Source organism: Diadema antillarum, unplaced genomic scaffold (genome assembly GCF_040938485.1).
Source record: "Diadema antillarum isolate AM-2024a unplaced genomic scaffold, OU_Dant_1.0 seq00000523_RagTag, whole genome shotgun sequence".
NCBI lineage: Eukaryota > Metazoa > Echinodermata > Echinoidea > Diadematoida > Diadematidae > Diadema > Diadema antillarum.
The window spans coordinates 1,844,002-1,864,554 of NW_027271475.1; the positions used below are offsets into that span (position 1 = coordinate 1,844,002).

The 20,553-nt window shown below is 38.2% G+C and overlaps 1 protein-coding gene across 1 annotated transcript; it reads left to right on the forward strand.

The window, feature by feature from the left end:
* Positions 1 to 6,854: 6,854 nt before the first annotated feature.
* Positions 6,855 to 16,168, forward strand: LOC139734367 (iron-sulfur cluster assembly enzyme ISCU-like). Its single transcript, XM_071645159.1, has 4 exons — positions 6,855 to 7,031; positions 8,830 to 8,943; positions 14,217 to 14,327; positions 16,142 to 16,168. The coding sequence occupies exons 1-4, from the start codon at positions 6,939 to 6,941 to the stop codon at positions 16,166 to 16,168; spliced, it is 345 nt and encodes a 114-aa protein (XP_071501260.1). The 5' UTR covers positions 6,855 to 6,938.
* The last annotated feature ends 4,385 nt before the right edge of the window (positions 16,169 to 20,553 follow it).

Genomic DNA, 20,553 nt, shown 5'->3' on the forward strand with positions numbered 1-20,553 from the left:
CAAGTGGGAGAACGGGAGATTTCGCAAAAATGGGTTTTCGGCGGGAGATCTCCCGTCGAAAACGGGAGAGTTGGAGTCTCTGTCATAAAGACATTTATCTTCCTCAGAGAGTGCTGGTCATTATATACAGAGACACATGAATCGATCCGTTGTCTTCTTATCTGTGGGACAGATCCAGTTGGCCCATATACTTCAGATATTTTTGAGTGGCTGCATCAAGCGTGAGTTCAAAAGGAATACTATAGTTATGACTCCATCTCTTGAACCTTCTTTGTTGTTTGCGCTTGCATTTTTCTAGATTTGATGCGTGCAAATGAACATCTGCCTCACTATACAAACAAGAGCTTTAGCAACTGCTAAGCCTGTCGCGACAGTATAGAAATGACACTAGATGCTAGATGGTAATAATGATTATTCGAATATGAACCATCGGAAGGTCTTCGGGCAAGTTTTTGGCTTGCAAAAGATTATACGGCCGCGAAGTTAATGTTGGAGCCTGAGAAACCCTGCAGGCATGACAGGCAGTCACGCCGTGGCTTGCCAGTGTCCTCGCGAATGGCCCGACGTTTAAGGGAACGCAAACCCAAAGAGCAATGTGAAGTGAGTGAAAGCAGCAACATAAGTAGAACATATCAATGGAAGTTTGAGGAAATTCGGACAATCGATGCAAAAGTTATGAGTTTTTAAAATCTTGTTGTTGGAATCGCTGGATGAGGAGACTACTAAAGGCTATGACGTATGAGTGGACAACAATATAAAAGATTCCACAAAAAAAAAAAAAATTTCATGAAAATTACAAATTTCATCAACCTGACACATGTTCAGGGTAGCAATTATTCCCGTTTTCTGAAAGCGGTTAGTCAAGTGCTCTTTCATAATGCCAGAAAAGTGAATTTTTGTTGAATTTTCTTTGTATACTGTTGTCTACTCATACGTCATAACTTCTAGTAGTCTCCTCATTCAGCGATTCCAACAACAAGATTTTAAAAACCCCAAAATTTTTGCATGGATTGTCCGATTTTCCTCAAACTTTCACTGGTGTGTTCTACTAGTGTTGCTGCTTTCACTCAATCCAAATTGCTATTTGGGTTTGCTTTCCCTTTAAACGACCGGAGCTGAAATAAAATGAACATTTCCTTTATCTTGTGTCCATCTTTGTCTCAACTCTGGGGAAGTGTGGGACGTCGCCGCGACTCGAGCAACTTGAAGGACCAAAAATGGCTTGCGCGCTCACCAAGAAGGCGACTTCAGGGCGACGTCCGTTACGTCTTCAAGGTTACAACGTAATATCGCCCGGAAGTCGAGGGACGTCGCCGCCGAGACGTCTTATTTGTTAAAGGGACGTCTCCACGACCTCTCTGCATCGGTGGTGACATACGGTCGCTATGGGGATTTTCCCAAGATCGCAGACAAAATTAGTCTCCGACATGTGGCCGCAATATGAGGATCGACATCGTGGAGAGGACTCGAAGATCAAAATTTTTTTTCGCAGTTGGCAACTTACAGAGAATTAATTCTGCACACTATCGGCCTATTCAAGTCGGCTGTAAAGGATAGAACGGACGAGCAGAATATTAGGCGGTAAGTAGTAAATCCGACACGAAATAAAGAAGTTACCGATATTTTCTTTTTTCTTTTTAATTAAACTTTTTTTCACTGTTTATAAATTGGAAGAGGCGATTACACGGACGTCATTGTTGCGTCACCTCACGACTCTCTTTTTGGCGTTTACACACACAAGCACACACACCCACACACACACACATACACACACACACACACACACACACACACACACACACACACACACACAAATGTTATTAAAATCATAATTTGGGTAGAACTTCAATCTCCAGTCTGAGACGATCGCCAACTCCAGATAACTGCTTCCATCACAACCAATGACAACAATGCCGTTTTTCGGCACTGCGTCACGGCAGTGCCGAATACAGCGTTACGGCAATGAAGTGCACTCCCAACGGTGAGAGTGTACTGACATCGAGGGTAATCATGTAATTTGGCTTGAAGAACATGGGACATGTGCCCCAGAGCGCGCATGATAGCATCAGTGATGACAAATGTCATGGTAACGACAAGAATCCCGCTTCCTGATTGGCTGTTGCTAGTAGGAATATTTAAGCTGCCATTCCAGCAGACGTTGCTATCCCTTCATTTTTTTTTTCAATTTTTTTCTTAAATGAAATGGGGGTCTGGGTCCCATTTCTTTTAAAAAGTTGATACAATGTAGATAGCAACTCTTTGCTGGAATGGCAAATGTCATGGTAACGACAAGAATAACGCTTCCTGGATTAGCTGACATTTCTACAAGTTGGCATTCCAGCAAGAGTTGTATCATTTCAACTTTTATGAAATGGGGCTCAGGGGCCCTTATGGTATTGACGAAACATAAACAGGGTCACATTTCATAAAAGATGTTAGGATAGCAACTCTTGCATGAATGACAACTTCCAATAACAATGTCAGCCAATCCAGGAAGTCATTCTTGTCGTTACTATGACAATTGCTATTCCAGTGCCCTGTTTAGTTATCAAAAGATATAATCCATTGGTGATGATGAGATTAAAGCATAAAAGCACGTCAAAAATGTATTGTAACTTAATTCATATAGGACAGAAACAGGTGCATGAATTAGGAGCGATGTCTACATCCCTAATCAAATCAGTAAGAGTTTTGATAGATTTAAGACATCAAAAGAAAAATACACTGAGAATATTTTCTCAACACACTTATGATTGAAATCAACTATCAATCATAACTCTTCTTTAACCTTTCCTAGGAAATGGGGCCCATCAGGAGAAGTGTTCATTGTGTGGCCAGGAGTTCACACTCTACCGCCTAACAACAAAAACGACAACACCAACACCACCGTTATCACCAACAATAACTCACAGACACCACCAAAAAATTGTGTTTTTTCTCAATTGTTATACTGTAAACTTAATATTTAACTTAATATTTTGTATTATTTTGGACTAAATATTCATTTTTTTCCGGTAAACTGTGCGCTTAGAAACATCCGCATTAAGCGCCTTATAAATGTATTGTATTATTATTATTATCATTATTATTGTTATTATTATTATCATTATTATCATTATTATTATTATTATTATTATTATTGATAGTTATATTATATTGGATGGCTATGAATGGGATACCAGGGAATATTGCACGAATCGAAGATGAGTGCAATATTGACCCTAACGAGTGCAATATCCCCTGGTATCCCATGAATCAAGGCCATCCAATGTAATCATTATCATCTATACTATCAAGTAGAGCAAGCATAAACTGCTCAAAATTACCGGGCTTCTTCTCGTCTTTGAAGTTGACTAGCGGCAGTCACGTCCCAGCGCTGAAAAGGGGAAGCCCCTAAAACTGCGTATGGGAACAAACAACTAGCAAGATGTTTGCGCGCTTGTGAATTGTAAAAAAATGACACGCACTAGAAGCAAGCGTTTGCCCATTCAAGAAGCGCTCGCGCTCGCGCACTGTACACGAGACAGAATTGATACAAATGATGCACAGGATAGAGTGCGTTAGTGGAGATGTAGCACACTCGAGGGTATTTACAATTGCGAAACATAACGCCACGAAATAATCCTGTGCATCATTTGTTTTATAAAATGGGTCGAAAACTAACAGCATTTTTCACGTACCTTTGTAAGATGTCCGAAGATGTTCGTCCCAAACATTTACGCACGTCGCACTCGGAAATCCCGCACATATAAGTACTGTACGTACGTATAAGAGTATACGTATACGCCACACATGTTATGCACACAAGAAAGGCCGCCGGCAGCCCGAACTAGAAGTTGCTTACAGGATTGACAGCGCGTATAGTAGCGCGCGACGCACTTGTAACAACTGATTGAGTGCGCACTTCTAGTGTAAACATTGTGACGTCAGGCCGTGGATGTTAGTGAGAAATTAATGCAGGCACACGTGACTCATTTCAGCGCTTCCAATTGGCTACATTCTTGAACCCATTTTATAAAGTGTGATCTTGAACGGCAAGTAACCACGGTAGCCTATGGGGAATTAATACGTTGGCCTATGCGTTTCGTTCAATATGCTCTGATATTGAACGGTAAAAATTGAGCGCACTACAATACGCGTTTTTAATGCGCCGCTAAAACGTCGTGTAGATGATAATACCGTATATGCTGCTCTGTCGCTGTTTTTAAATCTATATGATAACTATGAAGAGCAGGGGGTCATATCGGAAAATGGGCTAAGAGCCACTCTTCCTGAAGTGTATAAGTCCATCATCAGATAGAGCAAAATAAACCCTATCCAGTGATACCTCAGTTGTAATAAAACAAGGTACGTTCTTGAAGTTATGATTATTATCTTTGTCTTTAGCAGCTTTGATGGCAAATATCTGAGCTTGACGATGGAGTTTCTTCATTAGTATGCTGCTTTCGTCATCTTCGGATCCATATCCTTCCCTTATTCTCGAAGATTGTTGCAAAATACAATGTATATTCTCAGTGTATTTTTCTTTTGTTGTCTGAAATGTATCTCTTATTGATTAATTTTGATTAGGGATGTAGACATCACTCCTAATTCATGCACCTGTTTCTGTCCGAAATAAAGTTACAATAACACTTTTGACGTGCTTTTGTATACTTTGATCTCATCATCACCACCGACTGCCAGCCTGGATAAGGACCAGATGGACTCTAAAAAATTTGAAAGCTACCAGCGCAGAATAGGTGTCTACCTTTCCTAAAGTAAGAAAATGGCCATGTGCAGCATGCAAGTATAGTATCGGAGGTGTTATCCCCCTCCCTCCCTAACCCTTATTCCACGAGCATAATATAATGTTAGACAAAAAATAAATGTCTCTGTGACAAATAAATTGTTGCGGTATGTAGCCTTAGAGCCCTGGTTCAATTTCAGCGGTTACAGCCCGATAGCCTGAATATATATTACACACACACACACACACACACACACATATATATATATATATATATATATATATATATATATATATATACTCAGCAAAAAAAGTAAGTTCCCCCTAGCATTTGTGGATATATCTCAAAAAGTATTCAACCGATTTTCATAATTCAAACGGAAATGGATAAAGAATTTTATTACTCATAACATGAGTGGCAAATCATTGCCACCAGATATCATTATTGGTGTGAAAAATGCATTTTATGTCAAAATGCATGGAAACAAAAGTTGCACTTTAGTGATTTGCAATGACTTTTACACACATTAATCAAACAATCACTCATGATTCTGAACATTTAAACATGGGTTATTGCATATTTCTCTATCTCTTTCTTTTCATGAGCATATAGTGAAGTATTTGATAATTGATATGTCCACCACCCGCAATGACCAACCGCCATCTCCTTCTCATACTGTTAACTAAAGTTTGTACTTGGCGCTGCTCAATGTTGGCCCATGCTCTCTGCAAGATGCGCTGAAATTCTTGCAGTGAAGTGTCATCTTTCAACTTCTTGCTCGCTTTCCACTTAATGATATCCCAAAGATTCTCTACTGGATTACAGTCAGGGGATCTTGCAGGCCACTCCATACGTTCGATGTCATTTCCCTCAGCAAACTGATCTACAACTTTAGGGCATGATGCAAAATGCCCACAGGCACATTAATGTGATCAACCTAAATTGGAATTACAAATCACATGGCTTCTACCAATATTTTCATATTGAGAAGGCCTATTGTTTAAAAAAGTATGCATAACATCTGTTTAATAGGGAAGCACATTGTATAATGAAGAAATTCCTGAGAATTACACAATCTAAAAAGATCATTTGATAACTTACATAGGAAATGTATATATACAATATGCTTCCTATGGCCTAAAGTGCAACTTTTTTTCCCATGCATTTTGACATAAAATGCGATTTTTTACACCAATAATGATATCTGGTGGCAATGATATGCCATTCATGTTATGAGTAATGAAATTCCCTATCCATTCCCGTTCGAATTATGAACATCCGTAAAATACTTTTTGAGATATATCCAAAAATGTTAGGGGGGAACTTACTTTTTTTGCTGAGTGTATATATATATATATATATACTGGTATTGTAGATGATGTGTCTAAAATTTGCCTGATGTAATGGTCATAATAACTGTTCAAACTGAGTGAAATTAAGGAACGAAGGGAGAGTCATGGAAATGCGTAGATTTCGGTATCTATTCTCGGTCTATCTAAACCGAAAATGAAAACAAACGAACATGGCAACAAACATGTATGTCTCAAGTTATTTACATCTTACGTTGTTCGACTAATGAGAAGAGTCGAGGGAGGACTGGAGTCATTTTTTCTTTTTTTCAAAATAACATATTAAATGAATTGAATGAATGTTCCCTCGGATGAAGCTGACCAGCCAAAATGCAGGGGGATAATGTGCGCAGTAATCTTCTAGAAATCTTGTGTTCTGTTGGCATTTTATCGTGTCAAGATAATTGCTATTTTTTCTCTGTTCTGTGTGGGTGTACAGACTTTTCAGAGAAAATATTTTTGCAAGGGGGACAAATTTCTGCGTCACGTACAGTCTGCAAACCAGTGGGGCTCATCAAAGAGGTTGTGAACCTCTTTGATGCTCATTTACTTTTCAGTGCCGTGCTTTGAACGGACAGTTCGAAGATGGTTACAGATTTGGCAAACACGGTGTCGAGATGTGTCAGGACGAGTTTTTAGATGTCGACCTGACAAGGCTCTGCACCATGATCGACCGAAGGACCGTGCATCACAACAGGGCCAGCCGTGGGTGGTATGTCATGTGTACGAATGTGTACGGTGTTAGCTACATTGCACAACGTGACTATTACATCACAAGCTGAAGAACTCGTCAGAGAATTGAAGCCAACACAACTTCTAGAATCTACGAACAATTCGTCCGGACTTTCTCTTTACCGTGAAAATGTCGGTTGCTCGGCAGTTAGGACAATCTCTTCGGCCTCTTCTGGCGTCGAGAACAACTCAAGTGTTAACATCGTCCTCATACCACAAAAATGTGAGTAGATACGTAGCTAGCGTTACAATGTAACTGAGCTGTGTAGTCACTATTTACAAACGCTGTGACTGTCGGGCTATGCTGTAGGCCTGTATAATAACGTTAATCGAATGGAAACACGGCATTGATTTACTAATACTGGCACTTCAATTTTTCCACTAACGTTAGGGTTCTATCATGTCTATGCCTACACTACAGTACTGGCGCCCAGTCAAGTAGATAATTTAAGATTTCTAGTATCGTTAAATCTAACTAAGTTGTAGTAGGCCCTAAGTGTAATTTTACACAGAAATGAAACTGGCAGTGACAAACCCCGGGGTGCAGTGCTACGTGCTACTGTACTACGTCGTACGTGCTCCTTCTTCATCACCATCTGCATCAGTGTCAGACATCACTTAACCCAGTCAGTAAATTAACTTATGGAATCTGTGGTTTACGTTTGGGCTAGTCACTCACAGTTTATAGCCGTGACAGTGTGTATCTTAATATTACTTAGTTTGAACTAAGTTGGCATCTGCCTAATAAAGATGAATAAAAAGGCTGTAAATTTAGAACTTCTGCATCTGCATCAGCTTACAGTTCAGGAGCAACATTTACCTGGGGATGGTATGATGGGGGGGTTGGGTTTCCGGACACTTAAGTTCGCGCATGAAAACTTACCTTACATAGAATATGCACCCTTTACTTGATATACTGTAGACTCCTCATATACTAGACAACATACTCTGAAAACGGCGTGAGAATTAACCTGTTAAATCGTTGGATTTCCCCTTCAAAGCGACTCCATGTACGCGTTCGGTCCCACAACGTTTGGTCATACAGTAAAATTTATTGGTGGAGATGAGAATTGGGCTTTAATCTTTTTGCGAGATACCAAGAAAACACTTATGATATAGGCCTAGTAGGCCTACAGAACATACCATTTTAAGAGGAATTCAAAGTTTCTTTGATGAAAATAGGGTTTGGAATGACTGAAACATCCAAAAACAAAGTAAAACAAAGCAATCGTAATAAACATTTGATAAAGTGTGGGTCCCACACTTTATTGGAATCGCTCTTTTTTTGGATAGGCCTATCTCAGCCATTTCAAAACAAATTTTCACCAAATAAACATTGAATTCCTCGTAGAATTTACATGAGCAACTCTTTCATATTTCATAAGAGGTTTCTCATGATATCGCCATAAAATGTAAGAAACTTGAAATTAAGTCTCAACCAAAACTATACGATCGCTATAACATGTGATACATTGTTTGTATTTGTAGGGACTCATTATTACTCATGGTCATAGGGCATTACTATTGGCTATGTTATCAGTCCAAGAAATTACCAAACTATGATGTACAGGTTTGAGCAGTGCCTTTTGAGTACCTATCACCTCCGTGGTACAGCCACAGGTTTGATAGCATGTGTTCAAACTGCACGCTAGTCGTTAGCAGCTGTATACTGGTTACAGCACCAATACCCCGGGGTTGTTCTCTCCCCTAAAAGTGTACAGGATACCATTCAAACATTTGAAATATTGTTCATCAGCTGAAACAGCTAACAGTAGGGTTGATCAAATTTGAGTTAGAAAATTAATCCCTGTATTCACATGCTCTTGTTCTGGGTTTAAAGTATGGCAATTATGCATGTCAGATGTTTAAAAAGAGTATATTAAGTAGATAAAGTAGAAAATAGATTTGTTAATAGATAGACATTAAACCCTTTTGAGGGCTTGATACCAAATAATAGTTTATCTTAATAACAGATTTTTTTTTGTCTTGTTTTTTTTTTTTTTTTTGTCTGCTGATTGCAGGTGATCGACCATTATGAGAACCCAAGGAATGTTGGTGCGATGGACAAGAACGACAAGAGCGTTGGCACAGGCCTGGTTGGAGCCCCAGCGTGTGGTGACGTGATGAAGCTCCAGGTTTGTTTATTAGTCAGTCTTACTTACTCTGTACCTTGTAACCCACAACAATTCACAAGCTAGAACAGGGTCCCTTTTCACAAGGCTTGTTATCAGGAACAACTGCCACATTTCTATAGATGACAAATTTGCTCTCAGCCAATCAGGGCCCCATTTCATAAAAGATATTATGATAGCAACTCTTGCTGGAATGGCAACTTCCAACAGCAACAGCCAATCAGGAAGCTGGATTCTTGTCTTTACCATGACAATTGTCATTCCAGCAAGAGTTGCTATCATATCAACTCTTTATGAAATGGGGCCCTGGTGCAGGGACTTCAGTAGCTTATAACAACTGTAACAACTATCATAACTTGTTATTGATAACAAGTTTTATGAAATGGGGCACAGGCCTCTGTGATGGTTGGCAGAATACCTTGGTTATATTAAATGTGAAGCATAGAAGAATTCTGAGAAGTGATGAAGTTATCTGATCTTCTGCTTCTTCTTACTATCAGTATGATTATGATGATTGTTTTCATAATTCACAATAACGTTATCATTGTTATAGAACTTATAATTGTAATCATCAAGAGGAAAAACACCCGAAGAGGCAGTCAGGCAAGGAGCATTTATTTTCATTGTAAAAACAGGCCAGTGCCAGTTGGCTTGTAGCACCCTATTAGGGAGCTTTAGATTTTAGACGCGCGGACGTTCAGAGGAAAAAAACATGTTCTACAATAAGCGTGCACAGTAGCACGCGTCAAGTCGATCTATTTTTAGCTTGCATCGCCTGAGTTTTTCACTACGCGTACTGGGCTATTTTTACGTCTGCACAGTTTGCGACGTAGAGAGCTACTTGATGCACTGATTATATGGGGGTGCGATTTTATTTTTTATATGTTGCGTCCCAGCGTAATCTAAAGCTACTTTTCAGCATGAAGCAGGGTAGAGGAGAACGTCCAGCGCACTCCTCGTCTCAAACGTCCGGGCGTCAAAATCTAAAGCTCCCTAATATTACCTCTGCCAAGGAAGTTATTGTTTTGTCTGCATTGGTTTGTTTGTTGGTCTGTTTGCAAAATAACTCACAAAGTTGCAAATGGAGGGAAAAGTTGATAATGACACAGAGGTAGATTATCAAATTTTGTGGTGAGCCAGGAATTTATATGAATTTTGAAGGATGTTTCTATCTATTGGCAAATAGGGTCAATAAATTTACAAGTTCAAACTGCGCGTATTTGAGGTTTGCATGCGTGCACTACAGCGCGTGCACTGCTGGAGGTGCAGGGCAGCTGGAAGCTGATGAGGTAAACACAAGGCTTCTTTAGCTTTATCATGAGGAAAATGGGCAATTTTCAGCATGTGTGTATGGGTGGAAATGAGTTACTGTAAAAGTGAAAATTTTCGCGGTGTTGAAATTTTTGCATGCCATAATTATCATATGTTCCAGTAGCTGATGTCTTGATTCCGCGGAATTAAAAACATGCGAAACTCTTCTTACCCGGCCAAGCGCAAAAAACTAAGTCGTGCGAAAATATCCACTTTTACAGTACTTGGCGGACGTCTTCACTCTTTGAGTGTTTTTCTATTTTTTTTTTTTTTTCACTGTTCTAGTGTTTGACAGAGTGTTAAACTGCTATGATTAGCATAGATTTATTTGTAGCATGTGATGAGGGACCATTGTAATGGCTAAAACAACAACAACACCACAAAACAGATGTTTTCTTGTTAGGGGTCTCACTGATACATGTAGCATTGAATTGCTTTCATGCGATCAATGTTCCAGTGTACATGAGTTCTCATGTCATGTGTTAGAAATTGTGAAGGATTTGTTTAGAAAGTGGATTATTCTGACTCCATTTGCCGCCTCACAAACTAGGTACAGCTGTTAGTGTAGTTACGGTACTCATTGCGAAGTAAAGGACATTGCTCAAGAAAAGTGTGCATGTTATAGTGGATTGTTCTTTGTGCATATATGTAGGCAGCAGGGTGACAGTGTAAACATTCAAAAGAGCGACTGTGTAGATGGAAATACCATGGACGTATGCATAGTGTACTTGTACGTACTCCAATGAATCTTGAAACCTTGACAATGTGGACTACTAATCTATTTGACTCCTTACCCCCCTCCCTCTCCCCCCCCCCCTCAAAAAAAAAAAAAAAAAAAAAAATTGGTTAGCATCCTTGTGTCAGTGTAGTTAGATTAGGATTCTTTTGGCCCATTCTCAGTAAAAGCGTTCAAATACGGAATTTTGGTGTCGCCGACATTCCATGAGAGTTTACGGTTCCCTGAAACCTATTAGATACTATTTAAATGTTTATAATATATCACGAGGACTTTATTTGTTAAAAATAAACACGATCAAATGCGGTTGTCTGCCTTTTTTTATAAAATTTTGCTGTTAAACTTCGTTAAGACCCCCAAAACGCAGTGTCGCCGGCTATTTCAGAATTATGTTTTATTGCTTCTCTCCGTCCACAAACACACTTTCCAAATATCATTTTCATGGACGATGAGCATATCATATGTGCTAATCACAATACTCAAAAAGTTCCAAAATTTTTATTGACTTCTTTTTTTATAGCCTTTTGAAACCTGTCGCCAAGTTCACCGCCAGATACGTTACCAGTTTCTTTAGTGTTACAGCATTGCGAAAATAACAAGACTATCCAATGACCCTGTGTATATGAAACCCTGAGGATATACTTCATACATTGCAAGTACTTAGATTTTTTGTGCAACAGCTCTTTATTGAGAATACGGTACAATGTTTGAAATATCAGTTTTCTACACATTTATTTGGACAGATACGTTACATACTTTTCACGCCACCCACTGCGACTGATATTGCAATGTCAGACAAATTGTATATTATACATTACTCCTCGGAATGACGCATCGATTCAACATTAAAGTTTAGTACAAGTGAGAAATATTTGGTAGATATCGCTCTCATAATAATATGATCGACCATATACGTTACCACAGATACGTTACCCCAGATACGTGACCGAATTTTGCGCATTGGTCTTGTGCTTTCTGGGGATCAAATCTGGTCAAAATTCATCCCTACAAATTACATGCTTCGTTTTGTTGGACCTCAGGATTATATTCTTACACCAAAAGGACAGAGAGGTGAAAAAGAGCAACACTTCAACATGGTTTTTCTTTCTGCGTCAGTGTCTCACAACTTAATACCAAGTTTTCCGACAGATACGTTACCACATAATCAAAATACTGAAAAGAAATTGTAAATGTTTTTACAAACAAATCGTTGTGTGCTTATAAACTCCAAAGTTCTATTCTATAAAACCCAGCCACTTTCATATTCTATGCAACAACTTTGAACGTTTATTTTACAAGACGAAGCTAAGATTCAGCATATCAGTTTTTTGCTTTTCAGATTTAGCAGATACGTTACGTATAATTCAGGGCACCCACGGTGACAAATAATGTTATGTAAAACAAAGTGTTCATAAAACAATTCTGCATAGAATGACGCTTCCATAAAAAATTAAAGTTATGTTCAAATGAAGAATATTCAGTAGAAATTGCTCTGTAACTTCACCGACAGATTCATTTACGGTACGCCAGATACGTTACCAAACTTTGAAAGAGTAAAAAGTAGTTTATGAAACGCTTCTCAGAAAAGTTTCAGTGTTCTGTTGCATATTTATTCTAGTGTTTTTCAACATATGAAGAACTACTCAAGATTCATTGATAAGTTGAACAATTATTTATTCATTTTCATTAAAAGGGGTGAGCCAAATACGTTACCATAGATAAAACAACTGTTTAGCTTATCGAGTTCATAGAAACTGTACCTACTTCCTTCTAAGTGCCTGTAAAAATAAATTTTTTAAACTTTGTTTGCATTATCCATCAAAACTTAATGAATATTTATAGTCAGATGGATAAATACATTCAGACGTAAGATGAGAATATTCTGTGAATGAAGAACTTAGCTTTCACATTTAGGGCTCTTTTCCACTACATTTCATAGTTTAAATATTACGTATAATGTTTAAAATGGTTAATTTGGGCTTACATCGTTCATTTTTACATCAATTCATGAGGTAAATAATTAAACAGGTGATATTTATTAATTCATACACAACTAAAATTATTACTTATATTTTACCAGATACGTTACCAAAGGCGATTCGATGTTTTTCAATAGTTATTTCCCCAGGAAAGCAATTCATATTTGTTCCCTGTGGGAATTCCAGATCGAATCGTTCCCTTTGCATGATTTGTGGGATTCGAAACTTTATTTGTAAGCGAAATTTGCTAAAAATACAAAGTGAATCTTAAGGTTATATTTCATTTCAGCAAAAAGCATATTTCAACCTACCTCACAGAAATAATGTCTACCAATTAGCAAGGGATGACAACATCTTTACCTCTTGAAAAACCCCAATATCTTTAGGGGGGACAGATGTCTTTTCCTGAACAGAAATTGGATCAAAACAATAGATCTAATTAAGAGTTAGGAGTCCATTACAACATGTAAATTTGCGGTAACGTATCTGATTGGTGATAAAAAATCATATATGATGCTCTATTTCAATTCATTTTTACTCAATGAATGGCCATCATTTAGAATGTTCCACTTTTTGTTTCGTATTTGACCGGTTTTGAAGTTTCCGAAAACACATCTTTGAATGTATTACTTTGTGGTTGATTTTTCGGTTTTACTCACATGGAATTGAACACTTAATCTGAGAATGGCCCTTTTACCTACCCGTACAATACATTTGTAAATTTCATTTATGAGGCTTGCAGTGGAAATGGCAATATGGCTCTGTCCATAAAATATACAATGTATCATACAGTACTGTATGTAGTTTATATTGATCTGTTCCTTTTTGTTGCCAATACTACATGTACTTACTAACTGTCTTGTAACCATGCATTCAATGAACTGTCATTTCATAACGTGTCAATCTCATTCTCTGATTCAGTGCTGTACACTCGAGTCAGCTAGTAAAAACCTCTGCTTGGTGACAGGGTTTGCAGAGCTGCCAAGTCTCCCTGATTCTGCAGGAGTCTCCCTGAAAATGTCAAAATCTGTTCATATCTCAATATAAGTGAATATTAAGATCTCCCTAATTTGGGAAATATTTTCACCCATTGAAATGCATGTAACACACAGATATCTCCCTCTCTGCAGTGTGGAATCTCCCCGATTTGGATTTGGGAATGTTGGCAGACCTGGGTTTGCCTGGAATTATTATAGCATTGTATCTTTCTCTATCTCAACCTTCTGAGGGTTTATATTTCTTCATCACAGATCAAAGTGGATGAGAGTGGAAAGATAGTCGATGCCAAGTTCAAGACCTTCGGATGTGGATCAGCCATCGCGTCAAGTTCACTGGCCACTGAATGGATCAAGGGCAGATCGGTTAGTATTTATACACTTGTAATGACTGAAATGAATTACATTTTCAAGTGAACAAGAGTTTGAGTTGCTCTTACTGTATGGAGTATAAAGTTGGTGCATGTATTTCTGTATAGACTCCAGAAATGCCTTATGAATTTCCCGTTGGAGTATCTTGTCACTAGATGAAGGAATTACACAGTTCCCTTGTTAATCTTTTGTGGTGCATGATGAAAATATAAGGTTATTTTTGTGAGAGTGTGCTTGCAAAAACAACAGCTTAAAATGCAGTACAAGTAGTTAAAGGGCAGGCGCCTTCAGAGCCTGTAAATGGTTCTTGGCTGTTGCTGTAATTCCAGAAACATCGGAGGCATGAAACTTGTGTGAAGTGGAGCCGAGGGCATTGACGATTAAAGAAGTCTCTAGAAGCATAGTACTTTCAATAATACAGAACATGGTTGAACTATCGCGAATCTTGCTCCTTGCAAAATTCACAAAACTTTTTTTGCACTCAGTAATTTTTAGTTTTACAGTCTTCAGGCTGAAGTTACATTGAGCTTAAAAATGTGTCCATGATATCAAATTTAGAGAATTAATACTGTGGATCAAAAACTTCTCAAAGTTTGAAAAAAAAACAAAACAACAACAACACAGCACAACACTACCAATTTTATTAGCTAATAGCTGCCTATCTCATCAAGTCCTTTTTTCTTTCTTTTTTTTGTCCAGCTCCTGGCCCAGAACAAAGAGAAGGAAGAAAAGAGAAAGAAGAAAAAAGATTTTATAAAAATAAAATGAACAATTTAGTCCTTTTTCTTTTGTCTCAGGAAAGCAAACTACACTTATTTCCATCAGACCATTCTAGCCATATGGTGTGGGTTTTAGATACACAGACTTTAGTCTGTATGTTTTGTGCAGAATTCGAGTGGTCCTGTACTCTCTTTGATCGACTTTTTTTGTAAATTATGTCAGCTCATGGAATGTCAATTTTAAACTGGAGAGATTGGTGTGATTAGTTCCATGGCATACAGAGGACACGTAGTAGTTGCATGATATTAAAGTTTCTAGTGATACTACCTGGTATATCAACTTGCCTAGTGTCAAATATACTATGTCAATTTAGACTTTCTATATTGGGTGAAATCTGTTGGCTACCTTTTCAGTGTGGCAGTCTATGCTTGCATTTTTCCCCATTTGGAGCCAGTTCATAGTGAAACATTTGTGTCCCAGGCCACTTCAAAAAACAAACAAAAAGAAGCCTACTAAACTCTTCAAGCCTGCAAAATGACTTTTCTGCAGTTTTGCTGATCATTGTCTGTGTTTCGTGGGGTGGAAAAAACAAATCTGCCTTTGCTGCCTTTTGTGGTGAACATAATTAGTGTATTTTTTCACTAACAGAATTTTCAAAATCTCTTCACTATATTAGTAGACTTTGTCACATTGAAATGAGTGATACTGTTCAGAACACCAAAGTTCATGTTTCTCCATTACATTTGCATTTTTTTTTGGGGGGGGGGGGGACAGGGAGGGAATTTTCAACTGAACTCCTGCAGACTTGATAGAATCAACTACACCATGTAGTTCTTCCTTTGAATCTTTCTTTTTTTTAATTGTAAGATGTCAAGCAAAATTCAGAGATGCCAAGTACATAAGTGGTAAAAATTCGGTGATTCAAGATTTTCTGCCATAAATTTCCTCCAGAATGTGATAGCCTGAAGTGGTTCAATTCTCATGATTTGTACACATGTATGTGTGGTATATTTCCAGTCATGTGCACGTTTCAGACGTGAATGTGCTTTTCAGGCAGTTCATTGGCCATGACTGTGTTTTTTTCACAGGATGTGTACAATGTACAGCAGCCATAAAGTTTAATGACATCAAATTTTCATCCTGCAGACAGTTTACTCACAAAGGTCAAGTTGTGATACATTGTTTGTTCTACACCTGTATGCATTATTTCCAAACGGCAACTTAAAACAAATTGGTTGATACTCAAGTCCTTGCCCCCGTGTTCATTGATAGCAAGTGTCAGAGGTCTGCGGCATATTATTGTTTCTTGCTGTAGTTCTGTTTACTGGCTTTATCTCAGAAGTGACCTTTTTGCACTTAATGTAACATCAAGCCAGAAGTGTGCTCTGTTTATTCCTGTTTTCCATTATATGATAACAGTTACACTTCCGTGAAAGCCATCTCAAGAGCACCCAAGATTTTATGTTGTCTTAATTGGCTGCTTTATTCTCCAATGAGCAATAGATGTGTTCATGTGTTTATATGCGATCCTTCATACAGTCCCATTTTTTTTTTTTTTTTTTTACAATAAAAAGCTCACCTGAGCCAAAAGCTCAAGTGAGATGACATTGTGATCATTTGTCATTCATCATTCCTCATGCAAATTGACAGTCATGCTTCATCCAGCCTGTGTTGTGCATTGAAAGTTATGGATGTTTTCAGCTTCTTCTTTAAACCCCATGATGGATTTTCGCTAAATGGGGCAGCTGATGTCGGTAGGGTGATAGGATCTCCATTGTTCAAATGATTACCATGCAGCCCTCGGGCCAATTTTCTCATTTTCATCTGCTTCGAGAAAACACATAGTGAAATTTTTGTGAATCTTGGCAGGTATTATCGCTAGTTTACTTGTTTTCATCTTCTTTAAAGTGTTTGGTCAAATATGCCATCAAAATTTTGCAAGTACGTGTACTATCTCACTAGGGTGATGAAATACTTGTAGATATGGGCACCATGTCTGTTTGTTTATAAATCAGCAGAGAAAAAGAAGAGGCTTAAAGCAATCAGTGTAACACTGGACTTTCATCTTGCGTAAATACAGTGCTCCAGCAGCCAGCATTATGTGTGTGTGTGTGTGTGTGTGTGTGTGTGTGTGTGTGTGTGTGTGTGTGTGGGGTGGGGGGGGGGGGAGGGGGGAGGGAAAAGACAGATAGTTGATCAAATCATGTGTTCTTAGAAAATACTGGTTTTCTTTTCGAAGTAAAGTTGCATGTAAGAATAGAAGTTTGGTACTGTATCTTTATGCAGCATCAACAGGCTCAAGATTCTCAGGAAGTCCTGTGTCATGTGTGTTTTGATGTTGACTGTTTTTCTGTGGGGATCTGTTAGTGTGCACAATACATGAGCACAAGTTGAGAAGAACAAGTGTACAATGTACAGTATAGTGCCAGTGGTCAGAATAGAGACAGCTTGATTGTTTTGTTTTTCATAATTTTTGTACACACGTACTTGCCTATCAGCAGGACAACATGTAGTTATCCCTGGTATTTTCCAACACACACCGCGTAGTCCGGGGGCCACATAAGAACATGTGTACTGGCCTGCATCATGCTCTCTACAGTCTCCGAAATGTGTAAATAGAATGCTTGTTTGGTTGATGTCTGATAGGCCCCTTGACAAATAGAAGAGAGAATTGTTCAAAGTTGAAGCATCTATAGCATTTTATCACATACATGTGTAAAATATTATTTTCATCATATTGACCATTCCAGCTACATTGTACCTACTTGTACAATGTGCTGGCAGTTGCATAGGTTACAGCTGGCTCTGTAGCTTCTCTTGCTTCACTCTCTTTCTCTCTCCGTATCATCATTTTGTAAGTGATGGCAGTATTTACGATGTAGTTAATCCCACCGTCACATGCATCATTGGGTTGTGGGTTGTGCTGCCCGGTGTTCACTTTCCTCTGTTAGTGATACAACATGTATGAGTACAATGTACATGTATGCGTCATGTGTGTGCGAAGATACACATTCAGTGCTTGAGATTGAGGAGAATGATTGTTTTTCATTATGAAAGTTCATTAAATGCTGTAGATTTCACAAAGGTGTACCATGCTACTTTAGTACCAAGTATTGTTTTGCTGGTAGTGCAGTAAAGTGTTGCACAAGACTTGATTGGCACTACCGCAGTACATAGTACGTAATACATGTATGTCAATGCCACTACCGAGACGCATATCAATCCTCCCATAAATTTGTGTCTGGCTTCAGTAATCTCCTTGTACAGTGGCAGTCATGCTGCAAGGCCAGTCAGGGTCTAAATCTGATCAAAAGTCTATTTACATGTTGGGAGAGAAAAGCTGCTTTGAAACTGTCATGTCCCAGAAACCACATTCCTGTGGTTATATAAATGCTGTATTTTTTTATGTTATCTGTAGAGCTAGTGTTTCATACCATGTAGGGGGAAAAAAGAGCTCTGTGCTGTTGATACAACATTGTTTGTGATTTGTATTTTGTAACCGGAACTATTCTTTCATTTGTAGAGTTTTCCTGGAGGCTTTCATTTCCTGTATTTGATATGACATGTTCTTTGATGGACAACACATCCAAGAAGGATTTCTGTTATGATGTGGTCTACTGGTCAATACTTTTTAATGTAAATATTTTATCATAGATACTATTTTTTTTTTGTTTTGGTGTGATTGTAAGCTTAAAGGGATGGTACATTATTGGTGGAGATGAGAATTAGGCTTTTAACTTTTTGCAAGATACACATGTACAACCAAGAAAACTCTTATGTGTATAGTACAGAGCATACCATTTTAGGAGGAATTCAAAGTTCATTTGATGAAAATCGGGTTTGGAATGACTGAAACATCCAAAAACAAAGTAAAACAAAGCAATCGTAATAAAGTATGGGTCCCACACTTAAATAGAATCGCTCTTTATTGGATATCTCAGCCATTTCAAAACCAATTTTCATCAAATAAACGTTGAATTCCTCATAGATTTACATGCTCTTTCATATTTCAGGAGAGGTTTCTCATTATCTCACCAAAAAATGTTATAAACCTGAAATTAGGTCTCAACCAAAACTATGTGATCCCTTTAATACTTCACACTCACAGGTTATTCTTCAACTACTGTTTATGTGAATACTGGGTTATTGAGTACTTTATACGCCGAATATTTTGCGAGGTTTTTATTTTTGCGAATTTCGCGACTCGGTTGCTATTCCCGAAATTAAAGACACTTGTAAATATTGACCCTGATCCTGATGTGAATGTGATGTACATGTGTATTATATTTCTTTGTTCAGTACAGGACTGCATGATCGCGAATTTAACCACTCGCGAAATCATGGGGAATTCCCGATGCGCGAAAATTAGACTCGCAAAATATATCCTCGCATATGTATGGCATATACAGCACGTTAAAGTGATAGATGTGGGCTGTCAGAGATTTCCCTCTTTCATATAATTGTACAGTATACATTTAGCATTTTGATTATCATTCCTAACTTTTGTTCTAATACGTTCATTTTTGCACTCTATCATTGTCAGTGACAATGATGGCATGTGGAACCATGCAGCTCACAGTTTTTTTCTTTTTCCTGGAACTATAAACATTGCAAAAGAGAGCCTTTGAATCTATAAAAATTAGTCTCATCCGCGTCTTGCAGACTTTATCAATCTGCTTGCTGTTACTGTAGGGAAGTTGTTATTTCCGTGAGGCTTTAATTTTTGCGAATGCGCTCGAAAATGTCTCCATGCGCCTTGATAATAATGCATATTCTTTTACATTGGCGTTGGTGTAAATTTGTGAAATTATGACCTCCTCTTTCGCAAATATATCTGTACGTGAAAATATGTATAATAGAGTATTTTCCTGAGATGCATCTCTTTCAATGTTTCATCATGCATAAGATACTGACTAGTACTCTGTTCCTCATTCTCCCTTCCAGCTTGAGGAAGCAAAGAACATCAGGAACACGGACATCGCTAAGGAGCTGTCTCTGCCACCTGTCAAGCTACACTGCTCAAGTAAGTGGAATTTGTTTTTTTTTTCCTCAGGTAACGGCTTGCTTCCAGGAAATACTGTATATATTTCCATTGGCTATGTTTACACTGTCACCTCATCATGGATGATACTGTGTAGTTATGTCAGGGATTACAGGTGAAAATTGCTTAGAACTTTCTGGAAAAGTTGAAATTTTCTTTGCAGGAATTTTTTTTTTCCCATTTGGCAGGGTTAAGGGGAATTTCGCTTGGTTCTGATTTTGTGGACATTCGCGACAATTGAGTGGGCGCCACTGCCACAGCTGCTATGGGCTTTGCATGAATATTACCACTCTGTGAAAATTTCTGCTCTTTTTAATACGGACCTACATTCACAAAGGGTGTATTATCAATGATACGACTCATACGTAGTTATGAAGAAGCTGCACCTTATTAATCTGGACGCCTAGTGTGCAGCATGCAGTGACCACAGCTCTCGGTGGTCAAACGTGATCACAAACT

What these genes read in the sequence shown, in the direction of transcription:
- LOC139734367 (XM_071645159.1), top strand. Translation starts at nt 6,939, where the DNA reads ATGTCGGTTGCTCGGCAGTTAGGACAATCTCTTCGGCCTCTTCTGGCG. An exon ending in CGTCCTCATACCACAAAAAT is followed by an intron (nt 7,032 to 8,829) that starts GTGAGTAGATAC and finishes TGCTGATTGCAG; the next exon opens with GTGATCGACCATTATGAGAA. An exon ending in GTGACGTGATGAAGCTCCAG is followed by an intron (nt 8,944 to 14,216) that starts GTTTGTTTATTA and finishes TCTTCATCACAG; the next exon opens with ATCAAAGTGGATGAGAGTGG.